The sequence below is a fragment of the Zootermopsis nevadensis genome, unplaced genomic scaffold (genome assembly GCF_977971745.1).
Source record: "Zootermopsis nevadensis isolate Lab colony 2312 unplaced genomic scaffold, Znev_1.0 Znev_ptg000009l, whole genome shotgun sequence".
Classification (NCBI taxonomy): Eukaryota; Metazoa; Arthropoda; class Insecta; order Blattodea; family Termopsidae; genus Zootermopsis; species Zootermopsis nevadensis.
In genome coordinates, this window is record NW_028259141.1 from 4,616,759 (window position 1) to 4,629,939 (window position 13,181).

Here is a 13,181-nt window from a genome sequence, read left to right on the forward strand (position 1 = left end):
TAAATGTCAGTATTGTATACCAATGTTGGTATACTGTATGGTCAACAGCTGATCGTGGAAGGTTTCAGGATTGTGGGTTATGAGGTTGTAGTATGGTGTAATTAGATCTTTTAGTGCAAAAGCTTGATGGCCTTGAGTTGGCAAATTCAGTACAAGGGATCAGCATTGTTCACAGAAATTTACGCAAGCTTACTACTATTAAAATGTTTATAGTTGGAGTAACAGGTGGCATAGCGACGGGAAAGAGCGCCGTCTGTGAAATATTCAAGGAATATGGTATTCCTGTAATTGATGCTGATGTTGCCGCAAGGAAAGGTTTGTATGTTGGATTAATAGGTCTTCCACATCAAGGCGTAGAGCATAGTATGGTTTAGGGTGCATGGTGCATGATAGCTCACCATATTGTCACTTAACACGGTACGTTATGCCAAGGAGTTATGTTTTTGTTCATAATTTAGACGATGGACAAAGTCCAAGATACCAGTTTTACATATTTTACGCACCATATTCAGACACCTTCAGACTTCAATTTAGACAGTGATAGTAATTTATGTAATTTTTTGTTGGAATCAACATTGCCCAGACGATGAAAGCAGCTAAGCACCTCTGAAACTTTTGTAAACCATTTACCAGACTGTATAATACATCATCCTAGAAGGCAGTTAACTTAAACTAATGACTTATATTGCAAATTAAGTAATGTCATCAAGTTGAAGATGATTGTCTTCTATGTCGATGCACCATTTTGTCAGTTTATTTGGTACTGCATGCCTTGTGTTTATTTGCCAGATATTTGGACAATGCCAAAATGATGTACATTAATGTCAGAATTTGACTACAGAATTATTTACTTATATCAACTACAAGAAGAAGTTAAAATTAGTGTATAAGCACACCATCATGTTACAGTCCCAGATTTCTTACCATACTTTGCTTTTTGTAGGTTAGGTTTTGTTAGATCATGTTATGTTAGATTTTGTTAGTAGAGCTTAGTTTGGCTTGGCTTGTAGGGGACCTATACCATAATCTGCACTTTCATCATCAAATTCGAATACCAGTATATGTGTGAAATTTTTTAGTTGTTGAGCCTGGTAGAAAGGCATGGCATCTGATAAAGAAGGAGTTTGGTGACGCTGTGTTTCATAAAGATGGGCAACTTAATCGTGAAGTTCTTGGTGAAATCATTTTTGACAGTGTGGAGAAGAGAAAGAAGCTGAATGAAATTACACATCCTGAAATCTACAGTGAAATGTTTTGGGCAGCTGTTAGATGCTTCTTTCAAGGCAAGTGAACATGTTTGTCTTCTCTGTTTGTTACATGATGTAGAGTTGCATGAGAAGGGGAACATTATCTCATCTTTGAAACCTATATATGTATAAAACTAATTATAGAAGCAAAGTGGTAATATTAGACTTTGGTTTCAGTGATTGTCTTTGTGCTTGTGTGGTTATTTTGTTTCAAGGCACAGATTGTGATGAAAACACCTTGATGTGTTACATAAAAATAAAGTTGCATATGTTAAAATAATGAAAGGATGTGTTCACTGAACAAAATCATAAGTGGAGTTCACAGATGTTAATATTTTTAAAACGTTGAAAGCATGTTATATCCCTGAACATCTTAATGAATGAACACACAGTATTTCAAAGGCTACTGGAATTTTAGCTATGTTTGAATTATGTTTGTATAGATAAATGATGTGCAGTAGCATTTGTTCACTTTATGATATGAGTTGTAACAATGAAAACTACTTAATGCTCTTTTGCTGTGTGTTAAATTTCCTTGTAAGATAATTCCATAGGATATGATGGAATGGAAATAAGCAAAGTAAACTAATTTTAAAATATTTACTTTCAACAGTGTGACTTAGTTTGGGGATAATATATTCAGTGCCCTTTATCCAGTTCAAGTTATTAGCAATGTGTAAATGAAGGAATTTAGTTCCTGTTACTTCTTCAGTTGTTTTATTATCATAACCTATGTTAAAATTGATACTTTTGTTTTTAGTGGTGTCAAGAAGTTCAGAAAATATTTTCTTTAGAAACTCATCTCTTGACATTATGGCTGAGTGCTTAGCAAGCACTCTTTTCTATTTGGGAGATCCTTAGTTTAAATCTTGTCCCAGAAGCAGACTATCATCCAGTCATTTGCTGCAAAATGTTCTCAGCTACTGACAGTCATGAAGTAAACTAGGAATAAATAAATAAATAGAAATCTTTCTCTTCTGTTTGAATATCTGGCATTTTACTAGAACATTCTTTGTCATTTTTTCAGTGGCACATTACATGAGGGTCATTATGATGCTTTAATTTTAATTAATGCATCAGAGGTAGAGATCACAGGTATTTTTACAAGGCAACGTTATGACTCATACCTAGCATTACGCACTGACAATAGTTTGTCTCACACTTTGAAGGATGAACAAAGAATGAGAATGACATTTGAGGTTTTCACAGCAGCGAGTGTGAAGGTGGTTGTCTTCAGGATTGATGTGCCTTGTAGTTTGGTTAGCCTTGATGATGGACGGCAGTAAGAACCTTTGAAATGTCAATAAACTTCAACCAGACTACAGAATGAGTATGTTTGTGAACAAAAGAATAATTGAAAAGGTGCAGTCATGGCCTGATTTAAGGCAACAAAAAGTAGACTGGCATTTGTGTGCACTTAGCACTTAATACTTTGTGTTGGTTTGCAATGTTTCAGGTCATCAGTTCATTGTGATGGACTTGCCACTCCTGTTTGAATCAGGAAGCATGGTAGATTATCTGTATAAAATAATAGTTGTGACATGGTGAGTTTTTGATGTAATATTTTTGGTAATTTCACTGTATATTAAATTGTAGAGTTTGGGGAATTCAGACCCCCTGTTGATTCCAGAAAAGTTCAATTGAAATAAAGTTGCTTCAGTAGATAGAGACTGATAAAATTCCTGATTTATATTTTAATTACTCCTGTAATTTGTTGGTGTTATAATGGGACATGATGCTTGCAGTGAGGAAGACCTTCAACTTCAGCGACTTATTGAAAGGAATTTCATGACAGAAGCCAAAGCCAAGAAACGCATTAGTGCCCAGATGTCTCTGGAGCGTAAATGTGAGCAAGCACACTTCGTTGTAGAGAACTCCGGTACAACACAGGACACACGTGAACAGGTACATGTGTACATTCTGTGTCATTGCATACACTAATAATTTGCAGTATGCCTTTGAGTAAGATGTTCTCAACACTTTTAGAAACTCATACATCTTTCATTGGTAGTTATTCATCTAGTAAGAATATTCCTGTTAAGTCTAAAGTTTTTTAATGATGATGTTATTAAACTGACAGATACTTTGCTTGTTTTCCATCATCCCAGTTTTTGTTCCAAAACCATTCTTGTAAAAGAATGTTAAAATGGAAAGTGTCCTAAATGTGTGTCATTTTGAGAAAGTCCTTGCAGTTAATGATTTTGCTGGCCTTTGGTTAAATCGGTGATGACCTTTCCAGTTCCCTGAGCCAACTAGTTAGTTAATAGAACTCAGGTTCTTCAGTTTATTCACACATGTCTGCCATTGAACCCTATTCTGAGCCAGTTCAGTATGGTTTGAATCTTAATGGCTTATTTATGTTTGTCTGTGTTAGACATTCTAAGTTATATTCAGTCATGCAAGCCACGTCTTGCTCATCTAATCACCTTAACAATATTAGAAGAGGAGAATAAATTGGGAAGCTTGGTTTAGTTAGTGAAGTGATTGGTTATTGGCTGGAACACTGGAGTTTTATGTTCCAGTGGAATATTTCCATCACATCTGAAAAAGCTTTTAGGTCCACCGACCTAGTTGTTACTAGGGGATTTTTTCCAGGGTTACAGCAGCTGGAGTTTGAAATACAACACTTTTCTGCATCTATAGCTTATCTTATGTTAAGGAAAGAGTGTTGTTATTATGGCAACAGTGTTCCAGTGCATAGCAGGATATTGTTGGCTGTCCAGATACATTACATACTACAGTTTTAGCGTGTGGCCATTACATAACCATGTTTGAAAACATGTCTGTAACATCATCAACCAGAGGTTTAATCTTATGTGAAGAAGTGGATATACATAATTACCTGCAAGTTTTATTTCAGAGATACTTTGTTCTCAATAATGAATGCACCATAATACCAAGATTGATGTATAGGGTTTTACCTCTTTGCTGTTTTGCATACTTTTATGGCATGGTCCTTGTGGTCAGGTTCTCCTCCATTAATTTCCAAACAAATGTACTTCTTTCATTTTCTGTAATCTGTTTGTCAACTTGTTTCACATGTCCTGATGTATTATTTGCGTGGTTACTAGGTTCTGCGGATATTATCTATTCTCCGCAGCTACAGAGCACACTGGAAGCTGAGAGCGATCGCAGGACTCTGCTGCACTGGACTAGTGTCACTGCTAATCTGGATTGGCTTCAGGGTTCTCTACTCCCAGCATTCAACGGTGTCTCGTCGTCGGTAGTCAGACATCATTACCTAGTTGTGTATTTATGATTTGTGCTTGGGGCAGCAAGATGTTTTCATATATAGCCAGGCCTAATGTACAGAGCCTATTCCTAATATGCATTTGTCTGAGTGAAAAAGTAATTAGCGAAAGCCAAACTTAATGCTGGTGGTAGGACACCGTACTCAAGTGGAGAACTAACAACGTAACTGCTATGTAAGACACAGCTGTAAAAACTACAGTGGATATTTGCAGAGGTTTATCAAGCAGACAGATGTAGAATGAGTGGAATTTAGTCCACATGAATGGCGTTTAAAACAGCATCATCATTTTGTAATGGCTAATAGTCATTCACCTAGTCAAATTCCCCATATTTTATTGAATCTGAAGTTTCATTAACATGCTACCAAAGTCTGCCAAGTCCAAGATCTTGTGTAATATTTTGTAACTTGTTGATATTTTACAGTTAGAAGTGTTTAACCCTCTGTCAAACCTGGAAGACCTTCCTTTATTGGTTGTCCATAAATGCTTATTTAATGTGCTCACCGTCATCCTCGATTACAAGTATCTAAACAAAGTGAAAAGGCAAACACTTGTGACTGGAATTAAATTATTTTATAATGTGATGAATACTTCTATGCCATAGTAGTGATTCTACATTGTTTTTTCTCCTTCCCATCTGAATGTAAGAAGCGCTGAAATAAATTATATTTAAAAGTGTATGCCAAGAAAAGGAAGAGTGAGAATTCGTTCAAAGGGGAGAGCATTGATGCTTGTCAACATATTTCTTTATTTTTATTTTATAACACTGTGAATTTTGACTTATTATTTTAGGCATGTGTGCAAAAATTGCATAATTTATTTTCTCTGGTATGCTCATTTTTCTGTCCAAGTGATATATCTTGGCTGAGACTAATAGGGTTCGATAAAATCTGGTACAGTTAAGTGCATGCAAATTAGATTTTGTCTTGAATCTAATAATGTTGCCAGTACACAAGAGATAAAAATGCTGCTGTCATGTCTATCATGACCTGAACCTTGTTTGATGTTAATGAAATTCTGTATATTTAGTGCACCAAGAATTTTCAGGAAAATGGGATTAGAACTTGACTTACATATTTTATCAGGTGACTGATGATTGCCATGTCGGCTTCTTTTCTTATGTTTGTATATAGTTGCTCTGGTTTTCCTGCTGCTGCAGCTTCCCCCCGCCCCCCAGTTGTAAATTTATACTTTAACTCTCTTGATGCTAAAATGGTATAACTTTCTATGGCCTTCAGTGTGAATAGCAAGTCTGGGTTTAACACTTTAATTTGAAGACATCATTAGGATACGATAGATACATAATATAATGCAAAGAAAAATTATTGCACACATGGTACAAGCAGACACAACAAAGCAGTTGAAATACAGTGAAACCTCGATGCATCGTTTTCGGCGGGGGTGGGAAATAAAAACGATGAATGCGGGAAAACGATAGATGCGGGAAAGCATTAAAAATTTAAAAAAAAACAATGTTTCTCTTTAATGGACAACTGGTTTGTCGAAACTTTACGTTTTAGGCCAAACAGAGCCCTTTCCACGTTCAAAATGTTTTCTTCGTCACGTTCACTAATATTATGCGCATAAAAGAACGACTTCACTTTTGCCAATGCAGCGTGTGCTTCGGCAAAACTCGGCAAAGTTCGGGCTCGCATTCGTCGTTTCTCCCTCTTCCTCACCGCTCCCTCAAACCTTCGCGGACTATAACAGGAAAAATGGAAGTACTATTACTGCCGAACTCAACGAAACGTAGCTGTAGAAGACACGATATGAACCAGAAGAATGAAAAAGTTTCGCTCGCCTTTCGTTTGTACTTATAATAAAAGCATTTGTGAAGAAATTCAAACTGCACATGCCATCTGGCATCGCTGAACGAAATATGAGTGCACCCAAATTAAAATCGTAAAATTTCTGACAATGGGCACCGCCATTCACTCCAACTATCACCCCTGCACCGCTGACCCCTCATTCCAAAAGAATCTGTGCTGGTTGGGCGACATAACAGGTTACCGCTACTGTTTATTCCAAAAACATTGTGCGTCTTTCGGTATTAATTTATCTCTAAACCCAGCATTTTAATTTCTCAGAAACGATCATTGCGGGAAAATTGTGGGCCGGGACTAAGATTTTTGAACGATCGATGCGATAAAACGATAGTTCGAGGAACGATAGAAGCGGGAAAATGTAACATTATTTTATATGGGATGTATCCGGGACCGGACAAAACGGACGATGCATCCGGGAACGATGGATAGAGGTTTCACTGTACTTGTCATTTCCCACTCATCACATGAATTTGATCCCTTCCCCACTACAATACTGTGAATTAATTCACGTGCTTTCATAAAATGAAGCGATGTTGTCATTCAGTGTGATTTTGAGTCACATCTGGAAACTAATTTTCAAATGGAAAAGATTAAAATTCTGTATCACTTCTTACAATTCTGAAACCATTTGCCTCTATTAAATTTTGAACAGTTGGTGTTGCTGTTGCCCAGCAGTGAAGGAATTATTGACTGAATGGCTGGAATTAATTTCCCCAGTAGGAGCAGTGAACTGTTTATCTTTACCATTGCTGTTCACTGGGATTACCCAGCCTCTTATTGAATTGTTATTAGAGGCAATTTTCCTGGTGCTGAATGTGGCGAGAGTGTGAAACCAACCACACTTCTATGGCACAGAGCTCAGAATTGTCAAATTTACCTTTACATGTCTTAATGGAATCGTAAAATACCAAGCATTTTTGTTTCAGACAGGTTTGCAGTTCAACGTAAATTGGAAACCATCAATTCATGCTGCATATATACACTACTGTATAATATTACTGAGTAGTACATATTGTCAGTTCTCTTTTCACATGTTTTCCTCCATTTCTTCCTCTGTTAGTTCATGAAGTATTCTATTCTTCAGGTATTTTGTTGATGGTTATGCTTAATTCATTATCTGTGACAGGAATCTTCCTTTTCAGATAAATCTCAGAATGCAAAGTACAAATCAAAATTTGTGAACATTGAACAAATATATGAGCAGGCCATTTTTGTTTCTGATTTCCATATAAAAGGTTCCTATTTACTAAAAGGTAATTTTACATTTGTTTCTCGTGATCAAATTTTCTGATAAAGGTGGGTTTCATTTAATCTAGATCCCATTTCATGCAGGTTCTACTATATCACCCTCTCACAGGTGTTTGTAAACAACAAATTGTTTGTTTCTCAGCACTACAACCCTGTTGTGAGTTTTCGCCGCCTCCTTTTCGGAGGATTCTTGGTCTTTGTCGTGTGTGAAGTAGTGAGTGACCAGCCCACTGACTGCACAATATCTACTCAATCCTGATTTGACTGCCAGAACCATCTAGCAGTTAATCACGAGACTTTTTGGGTGAGAAATGGCCGCTGAATTTTGCTTATGAAACATCTCGTATCATGCTCATAAGGTTCTTTTACATGCCGCAAATCTACGACATGGGACTGCCGGCTTTACTTCCCCTCCAAAGGAAGTTGTGCTATGGATTTTTATCACCCTTAAAAATCCATCGACCTCGGCCTTGGGTCCAGTGGCGAGCACACTAACCACTAGTCCACCGAGGGCGACTTTTACCATAAGTATATAGGCATAAATGTATCGCAAAAAAAATTAAAATCACTGATAACCTATATTTTAACTTAAAATACAGATTGTAACAACAAAATTGGTCAGTGATCACAGACCAAAGATGATAAGTCTATTAATAGGTACACAGACATGGAGACATACAATTAAAATGACATTCACCTTCCTAAGTGATTCAAGAAACACTGAATATGATAGTGATGAGTTCTACACCACAGAATATTACTTATGAATTCACTGTTTTTTGTTTGCTCACAAAACTATACAATTACATTCCTATTCCAAGTACAAAGCAGATCACATCATGTTGCCCTTTTAACTTCTGAAGTGCTTCAGTCCTTTGAAATAAAAGAGAACACAAAAGAACTGTGCACATCAAGTGACAGTTATATTACAAACTGAAACCATGCTTATCCATAGCCCACTGACCTTTTATAGTTTAGGTACCCAACAAAATACATACACCACAAAAATTAACAAGCCGCTCAATGCGAAAGACTGGTCTGAAGAACGGGTCGGAGATCCTGTGTCATTATCGGGTATGACACGAGGGGGGCAGTGGCCCCACTGATTGACAAGGGTAATGACTGTGGTCCTTGCTGAGGATTCTGTTGCTGTCCTTGTTGTGGTGGTGCTCCAGGTTGTTGTGGCTGTGGACCTGAAACATACAGTCTTTCTGCCACTTTGATCTGGACGTCACGTTCACGTGCATAAACTTCTTCTCACAAACACATGTACCCTCTCAATACCTGCCAGCAAAATGCTTCCAGTTGTGAGTATTCACCATTGCCTATGCCAGTCTGTACCATACCTTTGGAAAAACCGTCCATTCTACGAAGTGATTGGGAATTTGTTTACAGGTATTCAACTGATTATTCATCTAGGTTGTAATGGCCCTTTCCAGTATTTCCTGTTTAACACAGCTTTTTCAAACACTGCTGTCGCGTTCTAAGTCACGTCTTTCATGATAACTCCCACCTCTGGCTGCACTGTAACGTTTGATGATGGAGGCAGCATGACCTCCGAACAGTTGGTTGACATTACCAGACTACACGGCACAACAACCCAGAAGACAGCAATCTTCTTTTCACTGTAACGTTTCTTTAAATGCACACTGTCATCAAAGGATTCAATTGCGATTCAACTATAATTTACACTCGCATCCCTTGTCTGAAGTTGTAACTTACTTCCATGTGCCAACACTGTTTTACATTCTGCAACCAAGCGCCATTTCAGACAAGTCTGCTGTATTGTAATATTTTTAATATACCTTCCACTGCAAGTGTTTGCTGTGCCATTGTCACAACTGGAGGTGGAATCTGAACAGGAGCCATTGAAACAGTTGCTATTGATACAGGGGCTCCAGCTACAGCAGCAATTGACACTGGTACTGTCGCCACACTGGCCGTCACTGTTCGCAGGGTGCCGGCTGCTACCGCTGCATTCACCTGTAACATGAATAGGGTCTTCTGAAAACATCTGTAACAAGCTATCAATCAAATAGTTGAAAGCCATACACAACCAAGCAAAGGGCAAGGAATAAAATGTTTGTAGCAGTGAGCTTCTACAATGCATTCACTGATAAAATTGAATGCAACATCCACTTCCTGGATTCCAACATGCACTTCTATCGGTAGATTTGTTGATTTTAATAGTTTTTGTGGAGTGATACTGGACTTGAATCAGGAAAACCACGTAACTCCTGGTAGTGAGTCATGCAGTTCCAGTCAGGAGCCTGGAACTGACAGCTACAAACAAATATATCAGTGAATGCACTGTATTTTAAATTTTATGTCATTAGTACAGTGGAAGAGTGAAATCACAGCCATTCAGCTGAACCTGTCTGAAATAATGTTTTGAAAAAACTGTGACTCTTACAATAAATTTTACATTCAAGCTCTGAATATCAAAATCATAGCTTCCAAAACTCCCAAAGTTGTGATACAAAATCATGTTTTGAATACAGGTAGAAATCATAACAAAAGTGTCCCATGGATCTTCCTCAATGACTTAATTCCCGTTGTTATTTGTGGTGAAAGGAGTGGTTCCCAGATTATGACCTGATATCAGTTGTAAAACAGTTCTCACCATTTGCTGGGGCGTAGGGGCCTGAGCAGGCTGTATCTGTGCTGTAATTGGCTGAACCTGCATTGTGGGTGCCCCTGTATTGGTGATAGTCACAGCCGGAACTGTAACAGCTGTAACATTAGCTGTACGTTTGCCCCCCATACGCAGCTGAGCATTCTGATCCAGAAGAAATTCGTTTGTAGCAGTGAGATCGGACACTTGCTTCTTCAGTTCTTCAATTTTTTTACGCAGTATACTGTTCTCATCATCCATGAGCAGTGTACGTGCCTCTACATGGGGCAACATGGGTGCTGTGTAGTAGTGATTGTGTGGAGTCTGCTGAACATAAAATATACATTATAAGAGAAAACCACAATAGCATGTGGATGGAAAAATAAAAGACTTTCTCCGTGAAACACAATACTTTAGAACTTCAGCTAATCAAAAGATTCCCCACCACCTACAGAAACCAAGGGTCCATTACCATGTCCATATTCTAAGATACATGAATCAATCCGCACCCAGCTCAATTTCTCTAAGTTCTATTTTAATATTATCCTCCCATCTATGCCTGTGTCTTTTGAGTGTCCCTTCAGGCCTTCAAACTCTGACATGTTATTCTTAACTTTAATATGTTTCGTTTATGTTGGTCTTCTGTGTTGTAAATGTCATTTAGGTGTGTACATAAAGACCAATTATTATGAAACTCATGTGCAGGTAAAAAGGTTCATTCCCAATAAGTTATTTTGAGTTTTTAGCTTAAAAAATGCAGTAATTACATTATATTTTATAACATACAAAGCTCTGAGATGGTTTGAATTCCTATTAAATCCATACATGAGCTCATACCGCAAAATTTAATTGTGTGCCGAAAAAGTAAAATAGCTTCCACTCAATGTCTTCATTATTCAGACACTTCAGATTACAACTCAAGCTCACTTTTTAATTGATACGTGTTACAATAATCTGCATGTTCAATAAAAATCATTTCAACAAATTCTGAAGTTTGTCAGGTTCATACCTGATAGCTCTCCCGAGGCAGCAACAACTGGTTGCTTTGCTGAATGTCAGGGCTAGGATAGTGGCGTCTCTTTACTTCCGGTGATCCAAACTCTCGGTCCAAACCAACAACAGCACTTCCAGGGCTTATGAAGCAATCAAATCTTTATGAAATGAAAAACATCTGTTTTAGTTTATGCATATAACTCAAGTAAAAAGGAGATAGCACTCTATGAAATAGAGACTGAAAAAGAGTAAGTAGGGACAAATTCTGGCAAGGGTTTTGCTGTTCTTGATTTTCTTAATAAGCATTTGAGTAATAATATCATGCTTTATAGAATGAATCTATGTAGGAATTTAACAAACACCAATGAGTAAAGTAAAGCTGTCTCACTACATTCTATGAAGATGATCAGGAGAAGAGAAGGTGTAACTCCTATTCATTCTTGATCTCGGCACTAGATGGAGTTAGACGGGCTTGAGTGATCAGTGTCATAGCCAAGCTGTGCTATAACCTTGGTAACCACTGGATAGAAGGCTGATCGGGTGAGCCCCAGAGACAGTCTGGATGCAGAGGCATTGCCCTACCAAGGACTGTGGCCCAGTCACACAGTCCATAGTCAAATACTATACTGATTGGGCTACTCTGGCTCATAAACAGCAATCAGTACAGAAATATAAGCACCTTGTGTCTTCAAATTCAAATCTGTCTCTTCTTCTGGAGACGGACCCTGTGCCATTTGTTGTTGCAGCTGTATGAGAAGGGTTTCTCGTCCCATAAGTTAACTCCATTTCATATTCCCTTACAGACAAATGGCGAAACCTGCACTTGCCTCCCCGTCGACACTCTCCCTTCAGAAAATCCTTGCAAACAGGAACCTCCCCTGGTCGAGAAACATCAGGTGCAATGCCTAGAACACATACAGGGTATAAATAATATACTTTAAACAACTTGAAATAAATTTTAGGAAAATGGTTTCTACAAGATTCTGGCAACTTTTAAGGCTGCAGAAATTCATTTTCAAAGCTTTAGCATTTTTCCCATCTACTATTCATTTTGTGAAGAAGTCTTTTTACAATTTTATCGTTTTTAATGAGCCACCTTTCACTGCATGCAACAACCATTTCAAATTACAAAATAACCACAATCTTCATACTATCCATATAATGATAAATACAACCTTTCTAGGGGCAGACGTAACTGCCTTTGAGTTACACAATATTTCAAATTAACATTTCAAACAACTGTCAATGGGTTAGTCATAAATTTAAGCTCAATCTTACTACTTACCCTTCCTGACAGTAGTTTCCAGTACATGTCGAGGCAGTTCCCCAGTAGCTCTGTAGTACTCCTCTTCCTCACGTGTGCAGTGAACAAAACGACACAAAGTGCGTGAACACTTCAAGTTTTGGTAATCATGGCAGAAAACATACTCAAACTTTGTACCTGTCAGAGAAATCACAATTTATTCTGTCATGCATTGCACTTCTACAATAAGAATAATCCTCATGGGTGCTAGTAAGACTAAAAACAAAAGTCAAATGGACATAAGTATTCTAACTATTGCCAAAACAAACCAATAAATGACTCCCTACCTACATCTTCTTCCTTTTCATTTGGATGCAAGAACTTGCAACGTTTCCCTCGCCGACAAACTTTACGAAGGAAATCTCTACACACACCATTACCACTGAAGTCACTATTTCTGTCACCACTTGGGCTATCGGAACCATTTTCTGAGAACATTGCTTATTCACGAACTTGGTATCTTATATATCAAACAAGGAACATAAACTTGTATGAAGCATGTCAATTTTTTTAAATGTCCATTGCCGCTAATAATATAGTCACTTCATAATTCCAACCATTTTTACCGAAGTATCACACTCTATGCGAACTAACAATGAACACGAAACGCAGTAATATAAATAATCACAAAATTTCCAAACTGTCAGCCATGTTTATTGCTAGCACGAGATTCATTGGTTCTCCTTTTCTTCTTCAGTA

At 37.7% G+C, this 13,181-nt stretch overlaps 2 protein-coding genes across 3 annotated transcripts; one reads left to right on the forward strand and one right to left on the reverse strand.

The window, feature by feature from the left end:
* The first annotated feature begins 31 nt into the window (after positions 1-31).
* Positions 32-5,176, forward strand: Dpck (Dephospho-CoA kinase). Its single transcript, XM_022081363.2, has 5 exons — positions 32-315; positions 1,080-1,283; positions 2,704-2,791; positions 2,993-3,152; positions 4,319-5,176. Exons 1-5 carry the CDS (start codon positions 204-206, stop codon positions 4,472-4,474), a joined length of 720 nt encoding a protein of 239 aa, XP_021937055.1. The 5' UTR covers positions 32-203; the 3' UTR covers positions 4,475-5,176.
* A 2,955-nt stretch (positions 5,177-8,131) lies between these two features.
* LOC110838307 (zinc finger CCCH domain-containing protein 10) lies at positions 8,132-13,181 on the reverse strand. 2 transcript variants are annotated; one of them, XM_022081382.2, is made up of 7 exons: positions 12,770-13,181; positions 12,465-12,620; positions 11,859-12,084; positions 11,196-11,337; positions 10,196-10,510; positions 9,378-9,555; positions 8,132-8,765 (listed from the first exon to the last, which is right to left on the reverse strand). In XM_022081382.2, exons 1-7 carry the CDS (start codon positions 12,918-12,920, stop codon positions 8,593-8,595), a joined length of 1,341 nt encoding a protein of 446 aa, XP_021937074.1. In that variant the 5' UTR covers positions 12,921-13,181; the 3' UTR covers positions 8,132-8,592. The 2 variants fall into 2 exon arrangements, with proteins under 2 accessions (XP_021937074.1, XP_021937073.1); XM_022081381.2 differs by having other exon boundaries at positions 10,196-10,513.